Raw genomic sequence first — 26,939 nt, 5'->3', positions numbered from 1 at the left:
ATGTGTAGGATGCTGAAGATTTTGGAATCCCTAAAGGATTCCTTTCTCGTTCTAGCATACTTGTATTTCCCCTCCGTTCAAGTAAAATAAAAGGATATTTAAAAATGCTATTTTTCTTAATTCCCAGTGACGTTTCAGGACTTTTTGTAATTTTCCAGATTTTAAAGTAAATTTATGGAATTTGCTATATAGTCAGCTTAGGCTGCTAAATTGTGCATTGGGGCAGCATGTAATTCCTCCCCTCTCCAAAGAAAGGGGAAGATGTTACACATAAAGAGACTTTGGAAAATGTGCTCTGGGATCCCACACATGAGCTAGACTATTCATGGCTCCTGATTTCAATAGATGTTTTCTGGAATGAGAACTAGGATTACAGGTAAGAAACCTTTCTCGAAAGCATTCACATTCTTTCTGGAATTAAATGTTGTAATAGTGAGATGTTGCTGTTCTTGCCCCACAGAGATTAGATGGTTCGATTAAAGGGGAACTGAGGAAACAAGCTCTGGATCATTTTAATGCAGAAAGTTCTGAGGTAAGCACCTAACCACAAAGTATAACATTTTGAAACTGCATTTATTGTTTCGAGGACAGTTGTTACTGAAAATATGAAACGATACAACTTCTCAGTGGATACTAAGTCAACGAGTCATATGTTGCAGATAGACAGTATAGATTCTGCCTACTTTATTTCATTACTCCTCAGTGCTGTGTTAACAAGATGTGTCTAACCTGATCGTTCTTCAGAACTTTATAGTTGTGCTCATGTGCCTTTTAAACCAGCCAATCTATGGGACATTTTGAAGTCTTTGTGGGGGCGAAAAATTAAACAAGTTGTTACTTGGATTTGCCACAGTGGCCAGAACACCGTGCTTTATCATCATTGCTCACCTGTTTAACAATTTATTTTTTTGAATGTTTTTCAGACATAGACTCAACAGATTAATGTACTGTCCTCACTTCATTTACCATTTTGTTTCCTAAAGCTCTACTTGGATTCTTTTTGGAGGGGAGTGTTAATGGGCTGTATGGGCAAGTCTGTTTACCACTGCTGCTGTAAGACCACAATACTATTGGACTCCAAACTGAATAGTCAAGAGACATGTTTTAGGCACTGAACTTTTTTGTAATAACGAGGTTGAGGAGTGATTGAGGGTTTAGAATCTCTGATTACAATAGGACAGATTAAATATCAGTCAATAGCTTCTTTGTTTTACTTTCTAAAAGAAAAAAACTGTTAAATAACAGTTAAGTAAAATAGTACACATAATATAGGCTTCAAAAAGAAAACCAGAAGGCCCCAACTCTTCTGCGCCCAAAAATCCACATAGAGCCAGCATTCTGGAATTTACTTTAAAATTGTGCCCTTTGACAAAGGTAATGCTGAGGGGTTTGTTTCATTCAACAATTTTTTGTCAGATGCATTTGTGCCCCTTAGTTAAATATGGGGTTGTGTAATGAGACGTAGACAAGAAATGCCTGTGGTAACATATGTTGATCTGAATAAAAGGTGTTGCTCAATACAGTGTTTCATACATTAATAAGGTGACCCCTAAAAATACCAATAAGTCTAAGCCTAAATGTTCACCACCCAAACAACGTGCTAACCCAAAAGCAAGTCTTGGGTGGAAAGGTATGCTATCACAGGTGCCCATTTGAAGGGGCACAGGTGCCTTAGAGAACCCATAGTCAAATTAAGAGCCCAACTGAACTTGAACATTCTTGATTCAGTTGCATCCTTACAACTAAAAAGAATATCTACCAAAAACTCTAACCCATGGTCCAACAACAGCCTGAATGCGGAAAGAGACAACCTGAGACTAGGTTCAATGTTCAAAAACACTTTACTTGGGTAACGTCGTATCCATAAAAGCACAAAAACGCAACAACAAAAAAGTTAAAAAATTTCAAATTAGAGAGCCATAATAAAGCCATAGCAGCATGCAGTGTACAATAATCTTTAGATTCATATACATTCATTAATGCAAATCTTAAAAACTCAAGGATTAGACATCATCTGACTTGCTGGGATGCAATTCTCAAAAAAGTGCAAAATAGATAGGCCACTCTGGCCGTCACAGGGGCAAGGAATGCAATCAAGGTCAGAATGGTAGCTGAGGGGGAAACATAATACAAATTTAATTGTGCTATCCCGTAACCGAAACAAAAGGCTCCTCTCCCAATGGCTCATTGGCAAGGTAATATAGTTAGCCAGTGGGTGTACAGTATTATCAATGGCCATGTAGGTATAAACAAGGGATTTTTGGATTCCTTTTCGAACCTTTCTGCTCTACGTAATGAATGGAGTGCGTTCCTCAGCTCACTTTTAATCACGGCTATTGCTGTGCTAGGATCTGTGTAAAGTCTTCCCTTATTAACACTACAGAGCCTCTGATACACCCCTGACAGCCATGGTATGTCATTCCCTTTCGCACATCCTATTCACTGAAACCTATGCTGCACCCGCACAAGAGGCAGACCTCTTTGAGCTGGGGTCACTAACCAGAATACAACCTGAGACTATAAGAAAGAGCTTTGAAATCCTTGCCATCCATTGATCACCTAAAACACCTACCTTCGGTGAGGAACAACTATAATAAACCAATTAAAAGTTTGAAAGCAAATTTCTTTAGAACCCAACTGGATCTAGCCAAAAACCGTCCTAAAAAACCTTTTAAATTTGTCAAATTACAATCGATCAGTCATTCCAAACCTCCTTGCAATGGGTCGAACATTCTTCCAAAATGCAATGATTTTGCTTCCTTCCCTCAGAGTGAAAAAGACAAAATTGAGGATAATCTGCAGACAGCGAGAATGATCCGTCTGATCATCCCTCATACCATTTATCGATAATTGAGTATGTGGTTCGCACAGGGCATTCCCTCAAAAACAATGCTTCTTAGCATTCACTCACATCCCTCAATGAAATCGACATCCACAACTTTCTATAGCATTGAAATCCTCTAATCACTTCATAGATTTGTTCCCTCCGAATATCTTCAAGGAGATCAAATCTTCCTTACTCCCTCTGTGGACAAAGATAGTTAATGCCTCGCTTCACCAAGGCACTATCACAGATTGCCTTAAAGTAGGTCAGATAACTCCCATCCTGCAAAAACGTAATGCAAATGGCTTGGACCGTAACAATTTCAGGCCCATCTCCAACATTCCCACCCTGCGGAGCTCCTAGAGAAGTGTTTGAGGTTCAACTTTACAACCAAATAGATCAATTCCAACTTCTAGGCCAATTCCAATCTGGCTTCCGTCAAGGCCACAGCACTGAATCAGCCCTCGCACACATAGTTGACGACGTTCTGAAGATGCTGGATGAAAATTAAGCTTGCCTTCTCTTCCTCCTTGACTTATCTTCTGCGTTTCATATTGTTAAACACAACAGTTTACTAGATGTAATTGAACATAGGATGGGGCTGTTAGGAACCATATTAGACTGGTTCACTTAATTCCTCCACAACCGATCCCAAAGAGTTAAGGTGAATCAATCTCTTTCTTTTGCTACATCTGTCACACTAGGGCTTTCAGAAGGGCCTTCTCTTTCACCTACTCTCTTCAGCCTCTTCATGGAACCTCTAGCCAATTTCTTGAAAGCCTCCAATATTCAATATCGCAATTTATCGCAGACAACATCCAACTGTATTTGGGAATCTCCTCCCCAGATAACGTCAGGTCCCTCAATGTAACTCTACAAAATACTCAAAACTGGCTAGCACTTAACCATCTCAAACTAAATGCTATCAAAACAGAATTCCTTCTCACCACCCCAGCCAATCACAAACCCAAGATTGATTTATTTATGAAGCATATAACTGCCCTCAACTGCTCTCCTTACATTATTGATTCTGCTAAATCTCTTTGAATAACATTAGACAAGTACTTGAACATGCAGGAGTACATCACTGCTGCCACCAAAGGAGCAAACTAGCAAATGAACATTCTAAGGAAATTGAAACATTTCCTCCCTCATGACCACTTCAAATCAGCAGCAGTGGCGGCTCCTCCGCAATGGCGGAGGAGGGTCACCCCACTGCCTGGCTCAGAGCCAGTAAATGAAAAATAAAACAAGCATTGTTTTAGTTTTCATTTGCTGGCTCTGAGCCAGCGTGTGCAGGGAGGGGCGGGCCCGGGCACGGCAGGAGGAGTGCGATGTTTACTCCTTAAGTGTGCAATGTGTTTGGCTGGCTGTATCAGGCCGACCAAAACACACATGCACACTTAGGTTTCTCCAGCCCGGCTGCATTAAGCAGCCGGACTGGAGACACTCCCACAGACTCCCTGGCCTAAGCGGAGCTTCTTTTCAGCCCGCTCAGGCCAATCCCGAGCTTCTCAGGAGAGCAGTATAGGGGGTCTGTCCCAGGGGCTGCCGGGACCAGGAAGAGAAAAGGAAGTGAGATGCGGTAGGCGGAGGGTGGCTTCAGGTAAGTTTTTTTATGTTTATATATTCTAACAGCCCCACACACTTCCCCCCGTGCGCTCCCCCTTCCCACTCTCCCTCACCCCGCGTTCCTCACCCTTTTATTGTGGTGGCCGCCACTGATTAGCGGTCCAAGGCTTAGTTATTCTAAGATTGGTTCATTGAAGTGCAACTATTTTGGGCTCCCTAGATCCAGGCTCGTGCCTTGCAGGGCCTCGCTTAAAGCTGCTGCCAGACTCGTCACTGGAACTAAAAAACAAAAACATCTCCCCCAGATCTAAAATGCCTGAACTGGCTACCTGATGAGGCAAGAATACAACTAAAGCTTGCTTGCATGACTCACAAAGCCATACACTACAACACACCAAATTACCTGTCACAAAAATTAGAACTATCTGGCAGAGACAAATGCTCTTGAAGTAACAGCTCCCTGCTACTAAAACCACAGATGTTCCAGAAAACGAAATCTTTCAACAGAGCCTTCTCAGGTATTACCCTGAACATTTGGATATCCCTACCACCTGAAATCAGACTGATAGCTTCTTCTGCATCCTTTAAACAAGCATTTGCAACGCAGTAGGTCTCGCATTTGCAAGAGTTTAAGCTATTGGCATTGTAAATGACAATGCCTTTTATTTATCTGTTTTGATAATTAACACACAAATCAAAAGCATTGTCATTTACAATGCCAATAGCTCAAACTCTTGTAAATGCGAGTCCTATTGCATTTCAAAGAACCGAAAGCCATTGTCCCTTGCTGCTGGGAAAGTGAAAGCGGGTATGGTGTGCTGAATGTTGCAGGAAAGCATGTTGTGCCTGCAGTAGGTGAAATTCATTAAAGAAAATGACGCCTGCAGACTAAATAAGACATACATTCTAACAAATGAAGTAAAAAGGGCCAGTCCTCATGGGAGGTTACAAATGAAGAAGGCGGTACTAAGGAGAGACTAAAAAGCCTATTAACGAATCATAAGCCAGCATTTAGAAATGAAAATGACACAAGCCAATGACAAATATGGGCGGAGAGTGGGCGGGTGTGAGAAAGTGCCCTTTTTCTTGCATGGTATGCCTCCACTTTTTGCTGAATTGCTTATGCTATTTACTGAGTGTTCCCTGGCTCCTGCTAATCAGGTACCCAGGGCCTATGGCCCTTCCCTAAAACTGCATTAAAGACTAAACCCAATTGGCATCTCTGGCCACAAGTTAGCCCCTGGTAAAGGTACCACAGGAACCCAGGGCACTGTGACCAGAGAAGGCCTCCAGGGCTGCAGCACTTATTGTGCCACCCTTGGAGGCCCTGTACCCTGACACTACACACTGCCTTTGCAGGCTGCGTGTCTTGGTGCAGAACAAAGTGAAGAGTCGACATGGCACACATCCCTGTGTGCCATGCCCACAAACCACTGCCCTGGCATACATCAGTCACCCCTCTAGTTGGGTGCCCTAAGCCAGTGGTGAGGGTACAGATGCATGAGCCCTGTACTCCTACAGTACCCAGGTCCATTCCTGGGCTCTGTAAGTGCAGTGCTGCCATTAAGAGTATATGGTGCTGGGAGTTTGTCATTACGAACTCCACAGCACCATAATGGTTACACTGAAGACTGGGAAGGTCGGTATCAAGCTTCTTAGCACATTATACCCACACTGATGCCAGTGTGGGATTTAATGTAAAATGCACAACAGAGGGCATCTTAGAGATGTCCCCTGAAACTCGACCAACTCCTAGTGACCTGACTGAGTGGCTGCTTAGGCTGCCACCACCAGATATGTTGGTCAGGCCCCCGAGAGCGTGCTGCTCTTGGGGGCCTGAAACAATGCCCATTCAGGGACGAGGTGCCATGCCTCCTCCCCCAGGATGGGCAGGGTTCACAAAGGAGAAGCTTCAAAGGACCATTTGCTGCTTTCAGCAACTGGTCCCTACTGGTTCTACCCCCCACTTTGGGTTGGAGTTCCGGCGGGAAAAACAAGTGAGGGAGAGGTGTGCCCATCACTGCCCACTCTATCCCTAAGGTGGGGGAGGCGAGGTAAAGCACAACCTCAATTCCCCGCCATCTTGAGGATGAGGGGACCCAGCCAACCAGGGACAGGCTCCTGCCCCCCTCCCACTGAAGAGTGGCAGAATAGGGGGTGTACCCACCCCATGGATGGGACCCTTTGGTCCCTGCCCTTTACTTACCTGTAATGCCCCTTAAATTTAGTACTTATGAGCACCCTGAACCTTCCTTCCACAGATCCAGCAACTCAAGAAAAGAAGAGAAGAAGGACGAGAAGCCATGCAGAGCTAACAAGAGGATGACACCAACTGTCTTGGCCCCAGCCCTACAGGCTTGTCTCCGGTTGAACCTGCTCCTGATTAACCCCGGCGTGTCCAGCGGCCAGCATCCTCACAAACCCCGGAGGACCTGCCTGCCTTCACTTTCAACACTATTTCTCCCGTGAACACCGGACGTGTTTAAACTGCAGCTTGTGGTGCCAGCCAGGAACCGTGAATCTAGGCCACTCTGCACCCACCGAACCCGGCCCGAGCTCTAGTGGAAAAACACCACAAGGAGGTCCCCCCAGCGATCCTGACCCGAGATCCGGCGACCCCTGACCTGCCTCAAGCCTCCAGACGACGCCTGCAGCCTCAATCCAGAGGACCCCCCTACCGCGACTAGAGCGGGTAAGAAAATCTGACGTCCCAAGGCACCCCTGCACCCGACGCCCCAAAGCCTTGTGTGCCCAACCCAGCGGTGCCTAACCAACCCTCAACATCCCAACTTACCCCTCGAAGTGGTGGCCACTCCAGGAAGATCCTCGTCCCTGAGCCTGCATTGATTCTTTGTCCTGAGAATCTCCATTGGAAACAACAGGACCCCCAACCACAAACCAGCGCCCAGCACGCGGCTGCCCTTGTGCCTCTGAGGGTGCACCTTTGGTGCTACTTTGGTCTCCAACTTTCCCTGAGCTAAACCCTATTAGCTTTGCTCCCTCAGCCTTGTGGCCTGCTTGCCAGCTGCCACCAACCAGAGCCCCCTATCCTCCATAGGATAACATTCATTCAATCAATCAATAAATCAATCAATCAATCAAAACATTCATAGAGCGCGCTACTCACCTGTGAGGTCTCAAGGTGCTTGGGGGCGTGAGGATGTGGGGGGTCGGGGGACAGCTACTGCTCGAACAGCCAGGTCTTAAGAAGTCTCCTGAAGGTCAGCAGGTCCTGGGTCTGTCGCAGGTGGATGGGGAGGGTGTTCCATGTCTTAACGGCAAGGTGGGAGAATGATCTACCGCCGGTGGTCGTTTGTCAGATGCGAGGGACGGTGGCCAGGGCGAGGTCAGCGGAGCGAAGCTGGCGATTCAGGTGTAAATGTTAGTCGTTCGTGTAAGTATGCTGGTCCGGCGCTGTGGAGTGCCTTCTGGGCGTGGGTGAGGAGCTTGAAGGTGATCCTCTTTTTGACCAGGAGCCAATGCAGGTTTCTCAGGTGGGTGGTGATGTGGCTGTGGCGAGGGTTTCCAAGGATGAGTCGTGCGGATGCAATTTGAATGCGCTGGAGTCTTTTCTGGAGCTTGGCCGTGGTTCCCACATAGAGGGCGTTGCCGTAGTCCAACCTGCTGCTGACGAGGGCTTGGGTGACGGTCCGTCTCGTTTCAGTGGGGATCCATCTGTAGATCTTGCTGAGCATGCGGAGGGTGTTGAAGCAGGAAGAGTAGACCGCGTTGACTTGCTGGCTCATGGCGAGCGTTGAGTCCAGGATGAACCCCAGGTTGCGTGCGTGGTTGGTGGGTGTCTGGGCAGCTCCCAGCGCGGCCGGCACCAGGAGTCATCCCATATGGAGGGGTGGAGCTGAGGATGAGGACCTCCGTCTTGTCAGAGTTCAGGTTTAGACGGCTGGTCTTCATCCACTCTGCGACGACCTTCATTCCCTCGAGGGTGCCTAACCAACCCTCAACATTGGGGCCTCAACACTCAGCACCCGGCCGCCCTAGTGCCACTTTGGGTGCAATCACAGTGCATCACTGACCCTGGAGGAACCCTGAGTCTAACCTCAGAACCTTAACTCCCACGCTTGTTTACTTACCTGCAAGCTGATAACCTGTTTTTCTCCATAGGATAACATTAACAATTCTCTTTCGAAAAAACAACTAAGTGTGGAGTTTTGAAAACTTTAAATATTTTTTGAAAATAATAACTCAAACGCATTTTCTCAACTGTTTTCAGGAAATGTCCCAGTGCTTAATCTAGGCATACAGGACTGAGTCAGAAAAAGTAACGTAAAAGTAACTTACCTGCAATTCGTTGACAAAGCCTATTCATTTCAATGTACAGCTCTAAAAAGTTTCTAAGTGTGGAGTTTTGAAATCTTAAAATATTCTTTAAAAATCGCACGAATAACAAAAACGCATTTACTCACCTGTTTACAGGAAATGTCCCAGTGCTGAATATAGGCAGCCAGCACTGAGTTAGAAACAGGGCCGGACTCGCCGTAGCGGGCACAGGGCGTTTTCCCGGTGGGCCGCTAGGGTGGGAGCCAATTCTGGGCCCCTGGGGGCCGTTTTTGTAACAGGGCCGTTGTTGCAGAATAGCTGCAAAATCGGCCACTGTAACAAAATCGCCTGAAACCGCACCTGGCAAACAGCTTGGCCGCTCCCAGTGGGGCCAGCCGAGCTCTTTGCCTGGGCCAGTTTTGGTTAACAGTCCCGCCCTATTTAGAAAAAGTAACGTAAAAGTAAATTACCTACAATTTATTGAAAAAGCTTATTCATTCCAATGTACTGTGTTTGCTAAGTGTTGCATACTACTACTGTTATGTTATGTTATGTTAAAAAGTGTTTGTATAGCGCGCGGCTACTCTAGAAGAGTGTCGCCGCGCTTTCCAGTCTGCTACAATGTAGAACAACATAACAAGAAGAATGAATCCCAGAAGAAAGAAAAAGAAAAACCCACCTAAACAGAAAGATTAAAAAGCCAAGTCTTCAGATTCTTTCTGAATTGAAGCAGATTGGGAGTGCTGCGAAGTGCCAATGGAAGCGAGTTCCATAACTGGGAGGCCTTAAGGCTGAAAGAACGCCCCCCCATGCGGGCCTTCCTCACACGTGGAACCACAGCAGTAAAAAGGGATTCAGAGCGCAGAGAGCGGGCAGGGCGATAGAAAGTCAATCTCTTCTGCAAATATCCTGCGCCTGAGCCGAACAGAGCTTTGTGCACCAGCGTCAGGGATTTGAACATAATCCGCTTCCGGATCGGCAGCCAATGGAGCGTCTGTAGCAGTCCGGAAGCCCGGGCTCGTCTATGCAGACCAAGAATCGCACGGGCTGCAGAATTCTGTGCCACCTGCAAACGCTGGACCAGATAGTCCGGTAGGCCTAGGAAGAGGGCATTGGCATAATCTAGCCTGGATCCGATAAGCGCCTGTACCGTAATCCGTCTGTGCTCCGCAGATAGTAAAGGAAGAAACTTGCGGAGCATTTTCAGAATGCCGAAACAGGTGCCGGACAGGCCAAGAACGTGCGCTCTCAAAGAGAGCTTGTTATCAAGCTTGACACCGAGGTTCTTGGCAACCAGAGAGGATTGTGCCGGGGGGCACATAGCAGCCGGCCACCACTGCCGCCATTCGGGATCGGTAGCACAGCCGAAAAATAAAACCTCCAACTTGCTGGAGTTGGCCTTCAGACTATTACGCTGGAACCAGCCGAAGACCATGTCCAGACAGTCCCGAATTCTCTCCCCATCAAATGGCTGATCTTTGCCACAAGTGAAGAGGAGTTGCGTGTCGTCGGCGTAGGACACGATCTGGGCTCCGTAGGCCTCCACTGCAGCCGCCAAAGGGGACATGAAGATGTTGAACAATGTCGGGCTCAACACAGATCCCTGTGGAACCCCGACTCCCAGTGGCGGCATCTCGGCGGAGCTCTGGGAAACCCAGACCGTCTGGCGGCGGCCCTCCAGAAAAGATGTAAACCATCTGAACACCGTCCCCCTCAGGCCGATGTCATAAAGCCTGGCGAGAAGCGCCTCATGGGGGACGGTGTCGAAGGCCGCCGACAGGTCCAACATGACTAACATGGCCTTGCCACCCACATCCAAGGTCTCCCTGATGATCTCAGAGACCTCCACCAACGCCGTTTCCGTACTAAAATTCGGACGGAAACCGGATTGGGATGGATGGAGCAAATTGTTAGATTCAAGAAAGCTCGACAAGACGCCATGGACATGTTTCTCCGTAATCTTCGCCAGAGCCGGGAGAAGTGAAATTGGCCTGTAATTGGCCAAAACCTCGGCATCAAGACCAGGCTTTTTCAGGAGGGGGATCACCATCGCCCTTTTCCAGGTGCGTGGGACAATCCCCTCCCTCAAGGAAGCGTTGAGGATCGGGTTGACCAAAGGATCCACCACTGCCGCCATCCCTGCCAAAAATTTGGCGGGGCAGGGGTCAAGTGGCGAGCCAGATTCAAGACTGGCCAACAGAGTCCGGGACATGTCACTGGAGACAGGTGGAAAGTCAGCCAGTACTGCGGTGGGCACGGACGATGTACCAAGTCCTGCCCCAGGACCACAGCAATCCTCCATCAAGCTCTCCGAGAAGGAGACCTGAATTGCCTTAATCTTGTTGGTGAAAAAAGTGGCAAGATCACACGCCCACGCATCAGATGATACAGGCGGGGGTGAATAGGAGGTAGGGGACGTGAACTCCTTCACTATCGTGAAGATCTCCTTGCAGGAGTTCGCCGACGCCTCAATCCTCCTGGCTAGATAGTCCCGCTTGGCACCAAGAATATCTCGGTGATAGGCCTTCACCGCTGGCCTATAGGCGAGTTTAGCCTCCGCATTATATTGGAGGCGCCAGGCCCGCTCAGCAACCTTACATTGACTGCGTGCCACACGCAGCGCCTCCGTGAACCAGGGCGCAGATTGCCGTATCGCGGTGGACCGGGGGGTTACCTTTGGGGCAAGATCATCTAACCTCTCAGTCAACCATCGCTGCAGGGCCTCAGTGTCTCTTTCCGGGTCCCCGGAGAGGGAACACGGGTGTTCCGCAAGCGCCTGCTCCAACATAGCAGGCGTCACTCTGTGCAGAGCTCTTGAGGCCGATCTGGGCACAGTGGGGGCACAGGTGTCAGACCGCCCGGTCTCCAACACGGAGAATCCAATCAGCCTGTGATCCGACCAGAGCACCGGCCGTGTATCGATGTCAACAATTGGGACAGAAGAGAACACTTGGTCGAGGGTGTGCCCTTTCTCATGTGTAAGCCCTAGCACAAACGGAATCAGGCCAAGCGGAGATGTGATATCCAGGAGTTTGGTCCCATCCAAATCGTCCAAGACATCGAGATGAAAGTTAAAATCGCCTGCCAGCAGGCAATGCTGTGCAGACAGCGCCAACTCCGAGATAGCTGTCTGTAGGTCCTCCCAAAAGGAGCCCACCGGGCCGGGAGGCCTATAGACCAGCAGTCCCTTAAGCGCTTGACCAGAAGACAGTCTAAGCATAAAAGCAAGGGATTCAGAGCCCTCGATGGAATTCACGGGAAGAACTGAGCAGGAAATGTTCTTCCTCACCACCACAGCGACTCCTCCCCCCCTTCCCTTAACTCTGTCTTGGCGAAAAATATTATAGGTTGGGGGGATCGCGGTGAAAATATCAGGATTCGACGCCTCTCCCAACCATGTTTCCGTCAGGAGCAGGCATAACGGATTATCCCTGACAAGAAGATCGTAAATGTGCAGGGCATGCCTTCCTACCGACCTAGTGTTGAGCAGCAGACAAAGATGTTTCACTTGAGCCTCGGGTGTCCTAAGGACGCAACACTGTGCCCCAGTGGGCGTCCAGCCGCATGCCAGGCAGCAACGTTTCCCCTTGTGTCGACCAGGGAATACAGAACGACACAAGCTAGATGTAGTGCGCATGGCGTGAAGAGTCGCCGAGGAATAGTGGATCATCCTTACCCACACCTGACCAGAATCCTCCGCTGCCCCGCCGCCTCCGGGACGCTGACGGGCGCAGACGGGCAGGACTCCGGCACGACTCAGGCTAAGCGAGGGCGTCCACCTGCGCGTCACGCTGCGCGTAGGGAGCGACTTTAAATAGACTCTCCAGTGAGCCCTTGGCGCGCGAGTCCGCTCAAAGATGGCGGCCGCCGCCGAATCACAATCCCAATCACAATCCCAATCACAATCCCCAAACCAAGATGGCGCCCGAAATAGAAGCCCAGGACCCGGACCCACCAAAGTGGTGGTGCTTTGAGGCACTGTAAATCAAATCTGTAAATCAAATAAAGTACCATTCCTATTGCATTTTTAAACAGTCCTATATCCAATAACTTATTACTGAAAAGTATTTAAGGCTTAACTGTTCCAGGCTTGCTTGGTTCTAAAAATAAACAACAGTATATTTTTTATACAAAAGCAATTGGCCTAGAGTTAAGTTCTTGAGTGTGTGAATTCATTTGCTGACTGAGTGTGTACATCAAACGCTTAACAATGTCCTCTAATACTGCCTTACTGCTCTAGACCAAGCTACCACTTCAGAGAGTAAGGTTCTATCTAACTTTAACCTCTGCCTACCTCTGGGGACACTTGGACTCTATACACACTATACCTCATTTTGGTGTAGTATATATAGAGCCAGTTTTTTACAGACCGTGCATGCTTGCTTGCAGATTGGCTTTCTCCACAACTTCAAGAGTTTTTGGTTTTTAATATTCTGGAGTAAGCCCCCTCAGAATTTACTGTCTCCTACCTGTGCTTCTATTTACACTTTTGTAGTATGTGCTGATAGTATGGACTATACATTCATATTATTCTCTCTTCTCTCCTGTTTTGCACTATTATTTTCTGAAACCATTGCTGGTCTTCTTGCTTTCTAGTAAGTGTAAGAAAGTGGCTCTATATATACTGGAACAAAGTAAGGTACAGTGTGTATAGAGTCGACAGTCTCCAGTGGTATGACAGAGGTTAAAGTTAGAAATGACCTTACTCTCAAAAGTAGTAGCTTGGTCGAGCAGTAAGGCAGTATCCGAGGACAGTGTAAAGCATTTGTTGTACACACTCAGTCAGTAAAAGGTTTAACACCCTCAAGAACTGTACTCTAGGCCAATTGTTTTATATCAAAAGATATAGTTGTTTTATTTTAGAACCAACAGGTATCAAAATATACTTTTCTCAATATGAGTGACTTTGGGTAATTGCTTTGCAAAAAGGTAATAGACTTTGTAAGTACAATAGCTACAGTGGTTGCAATAGGCAACATAATTTCAAACACAATTTAACATTGTGCTCAATGGGTTTTTCTATATAAATGCAGTTGATTACTTTAAGGATTACTTTTCTAACCACAGGACTGGATCCTGGATTCAGTCCCGGGACATAAGCTGTAAACAGTTAAATAAAAGCGTTTTGGTTATAGTTGTGATTATTAAAGAATATAAATGTATTTTCAAATTAGACACTTCGAAACCTTTCAGTGAAAAAACCAAGCAATGTTATCCTATGGGAGGAAATTCAAGTCACAGGTAAAGTAAATGTAAATGTAAATGTAAATGTATTTGAGCTTATATAGCGCACAGCTACCCACAAAGGGTTTCCCGGCGCTTGCTTAGGGAACCCGTCCTGGTATTCCCCTGTGAGATAACCCCGGCAGGGTATCCACAAGGTGAAAGCCAGGCATCCCGCCGCGAGGGGCCGTTGTGGAGATTAAGCAAGCTTTTGCCCAGAGTCGCAGAGTGTGAACCCGTGAGTTGAGAAGGCACCGGAGCGAGAATTATCGAGTCCGTGGAATTTTTGAGCCCAAGACCCGCCGAGGCGGGGAATTGAACCCTGGTCCAGGGCCGATCTCAGCTTTCGGGTCTGCCGCCTCTAACCCCTGAGCCACACTTCTCCAAGTAGGTTCTCGTTACTTTTGTAATCCAGTACTGGACTCCTAGGTTCAGCACTTGGACCTCTACCTAAGACAGGTAAGTAATTACGTTTTGGTATTTGGTACGATTTTTAAAGAACATTTGTAGTTTGCAAAAATCGACACTTAGAAAACATTTCACAGAAAACAGTCAATGGTTTCCTATGGAAGAAAATGCAGGTAACTGGTAAGTACAGTTATGATTACTTTTGCGGTTCAGTACTGGGCTAAAAGGTACAGTACTGGCTTCTCTCTTGATCACAGGTGAGTAATTCAGTAATCGGAATTCGGCTGATTTTAGATGCATATTTTAAAGTTTCAAAACTCCACACTTAGAAGAAATTTCAAGTGAAAACCAGTCAATGTTAACCTATGGCAGGAAAGTGAGATATCAGCTTTTAGGTGAGTACTCGACTGGTGGAGTTAAGGTTCTGGGCATAGACTTAGGGGTCGGATGGTACAGTAGTCACACCCTCAGCGGCACAGGGGCAGCCGGGTGCAGAGAGAGTAGGCCCAATGCAATCCAATGGAGGGTAGGGGGCCTTTGGTTGGTGGCTGCAATCAAGCAGGCCATGCAGCTGTGGGAGCTGAGCTCCTGGTCACTTACTCAATGCAAGTGGGGAAGTAGAGTAGGGTAGTAGTTGCACTTACTCCAGTATTGGAGCTTTCATAAATTCATATACCTGGATCATTTCCCCGTCGTTGAGAGGGGAGTCTCCGGTATATAAAAAAGCAATGCTTAGCAGCTTAGAAGTATAGCTAACTGAAAAAGAGGGCCTAGGCCCATTTCCCTTTTGCAACCCACAACCTTTGTTATGTAAAAAAGGACCAAACTTTTCCCTCAGCCAATCTGAGCTCCTCACCCTCTAGAACCCTCCTGAGAGAACCTTCTTGTGAGAAAGTGCCATCTTTCTTGCATTGGTATGCCCCCACTTTTTTCTGACTGCTGATGTGCTTTGACTGAGTGTGCCCTGGGGTCCTGCCAACCAGGTACCCAGGGCCTGTGTTCCTTCCCTAAAAACTGTGTTGAAACAAAACCCAATTGGCATCTCTGGCCACCTATCAGCCCCTAGTAAATAGCACCCTAGGTACCCAGGGCATGGTGACCAGAGAAGACCCCTAAGGGCTGCAGCACTTATTGTGCCACCCTTAGGGGCCCTGTACATGGGTACCCACGCACTGCCTTTGGCAGGGTGAGTGCCTAGGTACAGAACTAAACAAAGAGTCGATATGGCACACATCTCTGTATGCCAGCCATGCCCTCAAACCCACTGCCCTGGCATACATCAGTCACCCCTCTAGCTGGGTGCCCTATGCCAGTGGTGTGGTCCCAGGTGCATGAGCCCTGTGCCCCTACAGTACCCAGGGCCATTCCTGAGCACTGTAAGTGCAGTAATGCCTTTAAGAGTATATGGTGTTGGGAGGGAACTCCACAGTACCATAATGGCTACACTGAAGATTGCCAAGTTTGGTAACAAACATCTCAGCACATTAAACCCACACTGATGCCAGTGTGAGATTTAATGTAAACTGCACCAGAGGGCATCTTAGAGGTGCCCCCAAAAAACCTAACCTACAATCCACGTCTGGCTGAGTAGCTGCAGAGGCTGCCACACAGCAGACATATGTTGCTGGTCCCCTGGGTAGGAGAGCCCCCGCTCTCCTGGGCCTCCAGCTATGCACATCCTGGGCGAGGTGCTAGGTCTCCTTCCCCAGGATGGGCAGGGGGAAGCTTCAAAGGCATGCCGCATCTGTGAGCTTCTCCAGACCATTTGCTTTACCCAGCAACAAGCCCCCACCAGTCCTGCCCCCCACTCTGGCAGGAAGACTGGCAGGAAAAACTACATCAGGAAGGGGGGTGTGCCAGCCTGTGCCAACCCCACCCCTCAGGTGGGGGAGACTAGGTGAAGCACGACCCCGGGCTCCGGCCACCTTGAAGATCGGGAGCCCTGCCCAATCACAGCTAGGCTCCTGCCCCCACCCCTCCCACAGGAGAGGAGCAGGCTAGGGGGTAGTCCCTGTCCTTGCCCTACCTGTAACGCCCCCAAATTCAGTATTTAGGGGCTCCCTGAACCTTCCTTCCTCAGATCCCGATACGGAAAGAAGAAAGAAGGTCAAGAAGACCACCCGCCGTGCAGCTGCTAACAGGACGACAACAACTGACTTGGCCTCAGCCCTACCGGCCTGTCGATCCTGGCACCTGCTCCTGCTTAATCCCGGCGACTCCTGCTCACAGCAACTTTGGGACTCGCGGAGGACCTGCCTGCCTTGAACCTCTTGAAGACTGGGGCTCCCATCAGCAAAGGCTCGCTGCAACAACCCCCCTGGTGCCAGCCAGGGAGCTCCGGACCAGCCCACTCTGCACCAGCCGAGCCCGGCCCGAGCCAGAGTGATCCAAGACCACGAGGACGTCCCCCCGGCGACTGGGACCCGAAGTCCAGTGCCGAAAGACCTTCCTCAACGAACCAGCCAACGCCTGCATACTCCGAGCCAGGGGCCACCCCAACCGCGACCAGCCGAGTGCAAGCTTTTCCGACACCCAAAGACACCCCTGCACCCGGTGCCCTACAGCCCCCTGTGCCTCCCTTTGGGGTACCTGTGAGAAGTTGGCCTGATATGCAGTGCTCACTATTCTAGTGATCACTATGTATCAGTCTAAACAACCCTTATTGATGATTGGTTGTAAGTCAACCGATAGACCAGCTATCCTAGTAGCATGGACAAGAGCAGTCTTTAGGCTAGACTCTAGAGGGCGTGTTAAGCCAGCTGTTATACAATCACATATACCCCTTGAACACCAAGTGAAAGGACACCACACAAGTGTTATGAAAATAAACAGTGTATTTATTTAGAACACAACAGCCCTGTACTCTTTATGAGGACAGGGTACTAAGCACACAACAAAACTCTTACGAAAATACTTTAAGTTGCACAATTTACACAAGTGCCCGAGGGGCACGAAAAACCATATACTACAAAAGTGGAATGCGAAATTACTAGCAGGTAAGTACTGGATTAATAGGCTTTGGAATCGCTAAGACTGGACTACTGAACCTTCAGATTACTAGCAGGAGGCCTAGGGGGCTCGGGTGCAGAGTGTGCACTCTCACGCGGGATGCCGGACAAAGTCTATGAAGGCTAGTAAAAGCAAAGTTAAGGATATCGGACGAATCCGACTAGTTAGGCTGAAAACGAAAAAGGATCTGGACCCTTGGATAGTGAGGCTATGCTGGGGCACCGAAATGCCGAAGTTACCTAGCCCAGGGGCTGCGGCTGCATAGGTCTGAAAAGACGTCGGGAATCCTCGTTGCAGTCTATGGAGCCTGAAAGAAGTTGTTGCTGGCAGGCGACCAGTGAAGATTGTTCGGTGGATCCAAGCCTGGATTGAAGATGGAAGACACCTGTAAGCAGAGGGGACCAAGTTCTGAATCACTAGCCAGTGATTAGATGGGCACCAGGATGGCACCGGATGGAGTCACCTCGACCAGGTGAGTGGGCGACGCTGGGCTCTGCAGTCTCACGGACCAGGAGGCGTTGTCGGCGACCAGGATGGAGGTGCGAGCGGTCCCACGATGGTTGCTGCTGTCGACGTCGCTGGACCCAGGATTGGGGCAACAAGTCTTGGCAAATTCAAGCCCACGCGGTGGACCTAAAATGGCGTCTGGAGTGGACCAGGAGGGTCCGGGGTGCTCCTCTTTTGGAGGGGAGCAAGAGACAGTCTGGAGCAACCAGACCAGCAGTGCTGTCGTCGTCGGTCGTCGTCGGGAAGGCCATAAGCCAGCGGGCTAGTAGCCAGACAACGCGGTGAGCAGCAAAAAGCAGAAGGGCCCCATGCAGATCTCGTGGATGCTGGGGGGCTGGACTTCGGTGCTGGAGCTGCTCAGGGTCGGGGCTTCTCGGACCCCAAAGCACTCACCAGAGGATCCCTTGGCGGTCGTGCTGGATAGAAGTCGTGCAGTTCTGATGATGGCCGGGCCCTCGAGGTCTCGTCGCACCTACGGTTCTCAGCTTAGCTGTAGAGGTAGGTAGAGGTCAGAGGTGCCAGGGAAGCCGGGTCTCGTCGTGCTGGTCAGTCGGATTCCGGAGGAAGGACGTGCAGCAAACCGCAGTGTTCTTGGATGGTGCCTGCGGGTGCAGGGTGACTACTCCTTAGCCACAAGGGAGAAATCTTGAGAAGAAGTCGAGAGTTCCTTTCGTAGAAAGTAGTTTCAGGATTCAAAGATGATCTAATTTGGAAGGGTCCCCGCTCCTGCCTTTATCCTAAAGAAAGGGGTGGGTACGCGACTAGGTCCTGCCCTAGGGGTGGGACCAGGAAGGGGGGTGGTTACACCCCTCTCCCATGCTGGAATTTCCCCAGCTCAGGGGCTGGTGTGCCCCTGGAACTGGTTCTAGCCGGCAGATGCATAGTGAGCACCGGGGTGCCACTTGCAGTCACCTTCCTCTAAAGCCCTGCCTACCCAGGATACACAAAACCCTGTCTGGGATGGTGCTAGCACCGCCCCTGACAGGAAACCCTTTGTCCAAGCTCCCCTCGCTGGAAGGACTCCCAGCTGCAGGGGGTCAGACTTGTGTCTGTGGAGGCAGCATCCATTTTGTGATGCTGAGGCTCGAGTTAACTTTAACCGGGGTTCACAGTCACATACATGTCGTGTCCCTCTACAAGGGTGGAATGCTAACCCTGTTGACAGAATTGGCGAGGGGTTAGTATTCCAATTCGTATGACACCTTACTCGACATGTTTTGATAAAGCGATACCAAAGATAGCATTTAACCGCGAGGATTATAATGCACTTAAGAGTATATGGTATGCGTTATCATGGAACAGCTACTAGGACTTGGTTCCGCAAGCTGCAAACGGGCTCAGCTCATGCCAGAGCACCATTTCACACGATTCCAAGCACTCTGCCTTCAGGATTGTCAAGGCCTGCCATAGGAGTGACTGATAGGAATCTGTGTGTCCATTTTAGGGTTAGATATAGGTATACTATATCTAAAGCAAAGGGGGATTACACCACCTTGCCCCAGCTGTCGTGCAGCCAGTTGTGTCAGATTTAGATGGCCAGCTAGGGGTGGCATAATACATGCTTCAGCCCCTGGTAGGCCCTGGGTACACCTATGACCTGAGTTACAGGGTCTGATAAGGTGGCCCAGTACCAATTGGAAATGTACCTAAGGTACATGGCATCCATTTTAGAGAGAGAGCAGTAGGCCTCGGGTCCTGATTGGCAGGGTCCCAGGCCAACTAAGTCGGAAAACCAGCAAAACACCAGGCAAAAAGTTGGGGGAAACCATAGTCAGGTATCCACCTTCCTACAGTACCTACCTGTGCTCCAAGATCCCAACTTACCTCTGGAAGTGTTGGTCGCCCCTGGAGAGTCTCCGTCCCCGAGCCTGCAGCCTTTGTTCCTTTTTGACCTTTCCCATTAGATAACATTGAGCGCCCGACGGCTCAAATGCACCCTGGACCCAGCCGCCCGAGTGCCGCTGGCTGTGACCCCTGTGTCCTATCCGACTTTCCCCCCTTGCCCTGAGCAAGTGACCAGGAGCCCAGCCCCCACAGCAGCGTGACCTACCTACCTCTGCACCGGGCAGCCCCTGTCCCGCTGGAGGTGAACTAACTGTACTTACCTGACCCTGGGGGTCCTCTGAGTCTATGCCCAGAACCTTAACTTCACCAACCATGTACTCACCTGGAAACCGGTAATTTACTTACCTGCCATTGGATAACATTGACTCATTTTGACTCGAAAATATTCTGTGTGAAGTTTTGAAATCTGAAAATATTCGCATAAAATCAGCCAAAGTCCGAATTCCAAAGTACTCACCTGTGATCAGGGGAGAAGCCAGTACTGTACCTTTCAGCCCAGTACGGAACCGCAAAAGTAATCCCTAGCGGGGTAACTAATAATCTGTATTTTCTCCTTAGGAACCCATTGTCTGCTTTTCTATGAAATTACTTCTAAGTGTCTACTTTTGAAAACTTGAAATATTCTTTAAAAATCACACGAAATACTGAAACACAATTGCCTGCCTGTTTTGAGTTAAGACCCCAGTGCTGGCCCTAGGAGACCAGTGCTGGGTTACAAAAGTAACGCAATCGTTCTTTACCTGCAACCTGAATTTTCTCCCATTGAATAACATTGTCAGATTTCCATTGGAAAGCTTCTAAGTGTGAACTTTTGAAACCGCTTTATATTCATGAATATTCACTATAGTAACTAAAACGTTTTTGCTAATCTGGTTTCAGCTTAGACCCTACGACTGAATCTAAGATCTAGTCCTGGGAGTACTAAAGTGATCTATATAGTAATCAACTGTACTTACATGTGGAAAACCATTGAGCTCAATGCTATAGTGTGTTTTAGTATTGTGTTGCTTACTGTCAATACTGTATTAATTGTGTGCACAAACGTTATTGCTCCTTTGCAAAGTAATTACATGAGAGAACTCATAGCAAGAAAAGTATATTTTTATAACTGTTGGTTCTAAAAATAAAACACCTATCACTGTGGATATAAAAACAATTGGCCTGGAGTTCAGTCCTTGAGTGTGTGAAACCTTTTGCTGACTGAGTGTGTACAACAAATGCTTTACACTGTCCTCTGGCACTGCCTTACTGCTCGACCAAGCTACCACTTTGGAGAGTAAGGTCAGTTCTGACTTTAACCTCTGTTATACCTCTGGGGTTGGTGGACTCTATACACACTGTACTTCATTGTAGTCCAGTATATATAGATTCAGAAAAGGGGGTGGTGATGGACAGAGTATCCGAATTAAACAGAACACTCATACCCAGTCAACAGATCAGGGCTCGATCCATCACCGTTTTTCAGGTCACTGCACCATCCCAGCTCAGAACCTGGCTACATGCAAATTAGTCTGTCCCTGGCCCAGTGCATCATGGGAACAGGGCAGACCAAACTACCAAGCCAATTATTTTACAGGGAAGGAAACAAGCTTCCGGGGACCGGTTTCTGGCATTACAGCCGTCTTCGGCCCGGCTTGCTTGAATCCTGATTGTGCAATGAGCAAGGGACTCACATCTGTGTATACCCTTCCACGCTTATGGTGGACAAAACGATTCAGAAAAGGTGGTGGTGATGGACAGAGTATCTGAATTAAACAGAACACTCGTACCCAGTCAACAGATCAGGGCTTGATCCATCACCGTTTTTCAGCTCACTGCACCATCCCAGCTCAGAACCTGGCTACATGCAAATTAGTCTGTCCCTGGCCCAGTGCATCATGGGAACAGGGCAGACCAAACTACCAAGCCAATTCTTTTGCTGGGAAGGAAACAAGCTTCCGGGGACCGGTTTCTGGCATTACAGCCGTCTTCGGCCCGGCTTGCTTGAATCCTGATGGTGCAATGAGCAAGGGACTCACATCTGAGTATACCCTTCCACGCTTATGGTGGACAAAACGATTCAGAAAAGGGGGTGGTGATGGACAGAGTATCTGAATTAAACAGAACACTCATACCCAGTCAACAGATCAGGACTTGATCCATCACCGTTTTTCAGCTCACTGCACCATCCCAGCTCAGAACCTGGCTACATGCAAATTAGTCTGTCCCTGGCCCAGTGCATCATGGGAACAGGGCAGACCAAACTACCAAGCCAATTCTTTTCCTGGAAAGGAAACAAGCTTCCGGGGATAGGTGTGGCAGGGTATACTCAGACATGAGTCCCTTTCTCACTACACCATCAGGATTCAAGCAAGCCGGGCCGAAGACGGCTGAAATGACAGAAACCGGTCGCCGGTAGCTTGTCTACTTTCTAGTGAAGAATTGGCTTGGTAGTTTAGTCTGCCCTGTTCCCATGATGCACTGGGCCAGGGACAGACTGATTTGCATATAGCCAGGTTCTGAGCTGGGATGGTGCAGTGAGATAAATAACGGTGATGGATCAAGCCCTGATCTTTGGACTGGGTAAGAGTGGTCTGCTTAATTCAGACACTCTGTTCATCACCACCCCCTTTTTTGAACAGTATATATAGAGCCACTTTCTCACACTTCTGCCCCTCAGATTTTCTACCGGCATATTGTGCTAGGGAGTCTCTTTCGAGCTCTGCTCAAACTCTGGATTTCCAACTTTGTAGAAGCTTGATTTCATTCTATTTCTTGTGGATTTGAGAATTTTGGTAATCTGTTTCTCATCTACATCCTTGAGAATGTCTTGTTAAGGAGAAAAAGGGTCTTTTTAGAGCCTGTGCCACCTGCTCTTAAAAGAAACTCTACACTGATGACCCACATGAAGACTGCATTTACTGTCTTTATCCGGACCACCAGGCAAAGGATTGCAAGGTATGTCGCACTTTCTCTAGCAAGACCATTAGGGATCGTGAGGGACACCTTTTAATTTGGCTTCAGAAGATCAAGGCTAGAAAGGAGGTGGTTTCTAGTGATAGTGACCAGGAATCCTCCTCTTCATCCAGGAGATCTAAAAAAAAATCAAGATCCCCTCAGGCGCATTCCTCAGGGGATCGTCCTGAGAAGGCCCTAAAATAAAAAGTAAAGGAGAGCAAAGGACACACTTTGAGAGAAAAAGGATCCAAGAGAGCCTCTTCTGAACCTTCAAATACACCACCTTTGGCTTCAGCATCATTCAGGAAGCCATCCTCTAGTATTCCTGATTAGAAAGTGAAAAACTCGACATCGTCGAGGAAGAAGTCATCATCTACGGCGACGACAGAAGTACAGAAGCTACCATTGATTGTATTCGAGTCAGCGTCGACGGGAGCGTCGAAGGGAGTGTCGAAGGGAGTGTCGACCGGAGCGTCGACGACAGCAGCGTTGACGCTGGTAACATCGACGACATCGTCGAGGACGGTGGTGATGACGACGGCCATGTGGACGAAGGGATCGTCGTCGACGGGATCGTCGTCGACGGTGATGACAACAGGGCTGTCGACAGGAACGTTGACGACGATTACGAGGTCAACGGCGAGGAATGGTTCCACTGCACTGACGACGACAACAACAACTTTGTCGACAGTAGTGTCGACGAGCCCGTCGACGAGATATACTCCAGAAAAGCAGAAGAAGATCACGCCAGAAGTGACTTCCCCGAGCAAGATTACTCCTCTGGCCCCATCGTACCTTTTAGAGGAGGAAGAGTTGGATGAGGAGGAGGATGATGAACCCTTCGGGTATGCCACAAGTCTATCGGAACTCCACGTAAAATGTCAAGAAGATGACGATGAAGAGGGTTATGAGGAATACCACGGCCGCTGGCACCATCGCTACCACCAAGAACCTCAGGAATAGATGGTCGCAATGCCAGCTTCAATGATGATGGATTTGCAATTCATGTTGGAGGATTATAAGAAGAGGTTTCCTCCATCAGGGGTACCTCAGGACGTTCCACCTTCGCGTCCTTGTTGTATTCCGGCCACGCCAGTCCGCAGTAGGGAAAGCCTACTAGACACTGCTCCGCAGACATCTCAGGTCCAACAGCACCAGGATCCTGTGACCACCGATGATGAGGACCGCGAAGAAGGGGAGCTAACAGAACCCCACAGAGAATGGGATGACTATCTAATTCCCTCTCCACCATCACCCACCCAAATGCCAGCGGATTCTCCACCAGTGGATATTGGGGGATTCCACAACTTAATGGATAGAGCTGCAAAGAGATTTCAGCAGCCGATGAAAACAACTCCGGCAGAATGTTTTCTTTATGATTTTAAGGAGCCCTATCAAAAATCAATCAGGTCCATACCAATCATTGCCCACGTATGGAAGGAAGGGTTGCAAGTGATGGCAACTCCAGCGACGGTTACACCGGTACTAGCGAGGTTGGACAAAAAATATAAGGCGCCCGTGGACTCTCCGGCGCGTTTGCTGGGCCATCCTAAACCGGACTCCATCATTTCGCAGGCAGCGCAACAAAAATCAAAAAACCCATCAGCGCCTATTTCTGCACCTCCGGAGAGGGAGGGACGGCGTTTAGACAACGCAGGTAAACGTTTCTCCTCGATGTCAGCTGTCCTGGTCAGAGCAGCTAATGCCCTTCCATCCTGGGCAGATATGACAGACAGATGTGGTGTGATATAGCACTATATGTCGACCTCCTTCCGGAATACAGTAAGCAGGAGGTGAAGAAAGTTCTGCAGGAAGGGGAGAGAACTTCCGCTGAAATTATTGATTGTGCCATGGACATAGCTACCACAGCCTGCCGTTCCCTAGGAGGAGCAGCAGTTTTGCGTCGCCAGGGTTGGCTGACGGCCACAGCCTTTAGACCTGAGGTCCAAAATAAGACTCTGGATCTACCTTTTGATGGGAAAGATCTGTTTGGACGTCTAGTGGATGAGACTCTTCAGAGTATTAAGAAGGACACTGATACGGCGAAAGCCTTGGGTACGTTACAGTACCGGAAGGTGCCCTTTAGAAGTAGCTACCAGCAAGGAAGATACACATCCTATTCTTTCTCTTCGCAGCCCTACCGGCAGCAATATGGCCAGAAGCACTCTGGAGGATACTCGAAGTCCACTCCCAGAGGACTAGGAGGTCGTTCAGGGAAAGATAAAAAAAAGGCAATGACAACTTACAAGTTCCGGGTTCTTATCCTCCTACCCTGTCAAATGTTCCCCTGGGTGGAAGAGTGACTCATTATTTACAACAGTGGCAGAAAATAACATCGGACAAATGTGTCCTTCACATAATAAAATTTGGACATACTCTGGAATTCCTACACTTCCCTCCTCCCACGCCCCCTACATATCAATAGGTAAAACACCTGTCTCAGATGCGTCAGGAGATTCGGGCAATGCTCCGAAAGGGAGCAATAGAACATGTGCCGAACTCCCAAAGAAGACAAGGATTGTATTCCTGTTTCTTCTTGATCAGAAAGGATGCTCTCAGGTGGTGTTCGATCTTGGACCAACGGTCCCTAAATGCCTGTCTCAAAAACAGTCATTCAGAATGGTGACCCTCCAGGATATTCTGCTGCTCTTAAACCCAGAAGATCAGATGACCTCCCTAGATTTACAGGATGCATATTTTCATATCCCCATCCATCCGTCCCACAGAAAGTTCCTTCGTTTTACAGTGCCCAAAGACCATTACCAATTCAAAGTGCTGCCATTCGGCCTCAAATCTGCACCGAGAATTTTTACAAAAGTGTCTGGCGCCAGTGGCAGCCGATCTCCGAAGACAAAAAACACCAAATGTTCCCATACCTGGACGACTGGTTGGTAAAGGCACCATCGCAGGAGTCAGCTCACTCTTCGACTTCGGCTTGCATGGAGTTGTTTGCAGATCTGGACCTCACCGTAAATATGGAAAAATCATCTCTGCAGCCATCTAGAACGATCAGGTTTCTAGGTGCAATCCTAGATACGTCACAAAACAAGGCATTCCCATCCATAGAGAGGCAATTGGGACTCGTCTCTCTAGCCAAAGAATTCAAGAGAAGAAAGTCTCTTTCAGTCCGAAAATACAAATTGCTTCTGGGGACGATGTCTTCATGCATGCCACTCATTCCCCTATGCCGTTTGAGAATGCGGCCGTTACAAGAAGAGCTAGACCTTCAGTGGTGCCAAGCAAAGGGATCCTTCGAGGACAAGATCAGTCATGCAACCAATGTTGCAGGCGGTAAGGTGGTGGACTCGCAGGAACAATATGTCGGTGAGTCTTTCCTTCCTGACCGAACCAGCTCCGTTAGTAGTTACCACGGATGCCTCTCTCGAAGGATGGGGAGCAGTCCTACAGGAGTTACAAGTCAGCGGCCAATGGAACAAACAAGAACAGCACCTTCACATAAACCTATTGGAATTAAGGACAATAGGATTGGCATTGTTGGCCTTCCTGCCAAGAATAGAAGGGAGATCAGTGTTAGTGCAGACAGACAACACAAAGGCAATGCACTATATAAACAAACAAGGGGGGCACAAGATCTCTCCATGTCAAAAGAAGCTCAAAAATATGGAAATGGGCGCTAGATCATAGAGTGACTCTGAAGGCCATACATCTTCCAGGAGATCAAAACACAACAGCGGGCACTCTCAGCAGGCAAAAAACGACCTGTCACGAGTGGGAGCTGGATCAGGACACGCTATTGACCATCTTTGCCAAGTGAGGAATACCAACAGTGGATCTGTTTGCCATAGCCCAGAACAAGAAATGCCAATTCTTTGCAAGTTGGCGTCACCAAAGAGGCTCATGGGGGAATGCGTTTTCGATGGCATGTTCAGGCGTCTTTGCCTACGCCTTTCCTCCAATTCCCCTCCTGGCACGAGTACTCACGAAGATGAAAAAAGAACTGCACACAATGATACTGATAGCCCCTTGGTGGCCTAGGCAGCATTGGTTCACAGAGCTCCTCCTTTTATCAGAGACCGAGTCAATACGTCTACAGCCGATACGAGCACTATTGACTATGGAGAAGGGACAAGTGCGGCATCCAGACCCAACATCACTGCAATTAGCGGCCTGGCTCCTGACTACGGAGGATTTCATCGCTTAAACATTCCGGCAGAATGCAGAGAAATCCTGGCAAAGGCAAGAGCTGAATGCACTAATAGGACATACAGGATGAAATGGAAAAGATTCTGCTTATGGTGTCAGGAGAACAAATTACATCCTCTGTGGGCAGAGGCGCATCAAATCATCCCATATTTACTAAGGCTGGCAAAGTCTG

General features: G+C 48.6%; 1 protein-coding gene across 1 annotated transcript in view; it reads left to right on the top strand.

Annotated features, from left to right (window-relative positions):
• CHD1 (chromodomain helicase DNA binding protein 1) overlaps positions 1-26,939 on the top strand; it is a 1,544,591-nt gene that overhangs the window by 636,114 nt on the left and 881,538 nt on the right. Inside the window, exon 18 of the mRNA XM_086960963.1 lies at positions 461-532. Within this exon, the coding sequence (XP_086817089.1) occupies positions 461-532 (72 nt within the window). The remainder of the gene's footprint in view (positions 1-460; positions 533-26,939) is intronic.

This window comes from Lissotriton vulgaris, chromosome 3_1 (genome assembly GCF_964263255.1).
Source record: "Lissotriton vulgaris chromosome 3_1, aLisVul1.2, whole genome shotgun sequence".
Taxonomy (NCBI): Eukaryota; Metazoa; Chordata; class Amphibia; order Caudata; family Salamandridae; genus Lissotriton; species Lissotriton vulgaris.
The sequence above is the reverse complement of the archived record's forward strand: the minus strand, read 5'-3'. Positions and strand labels throughout refer to the sequence as shown.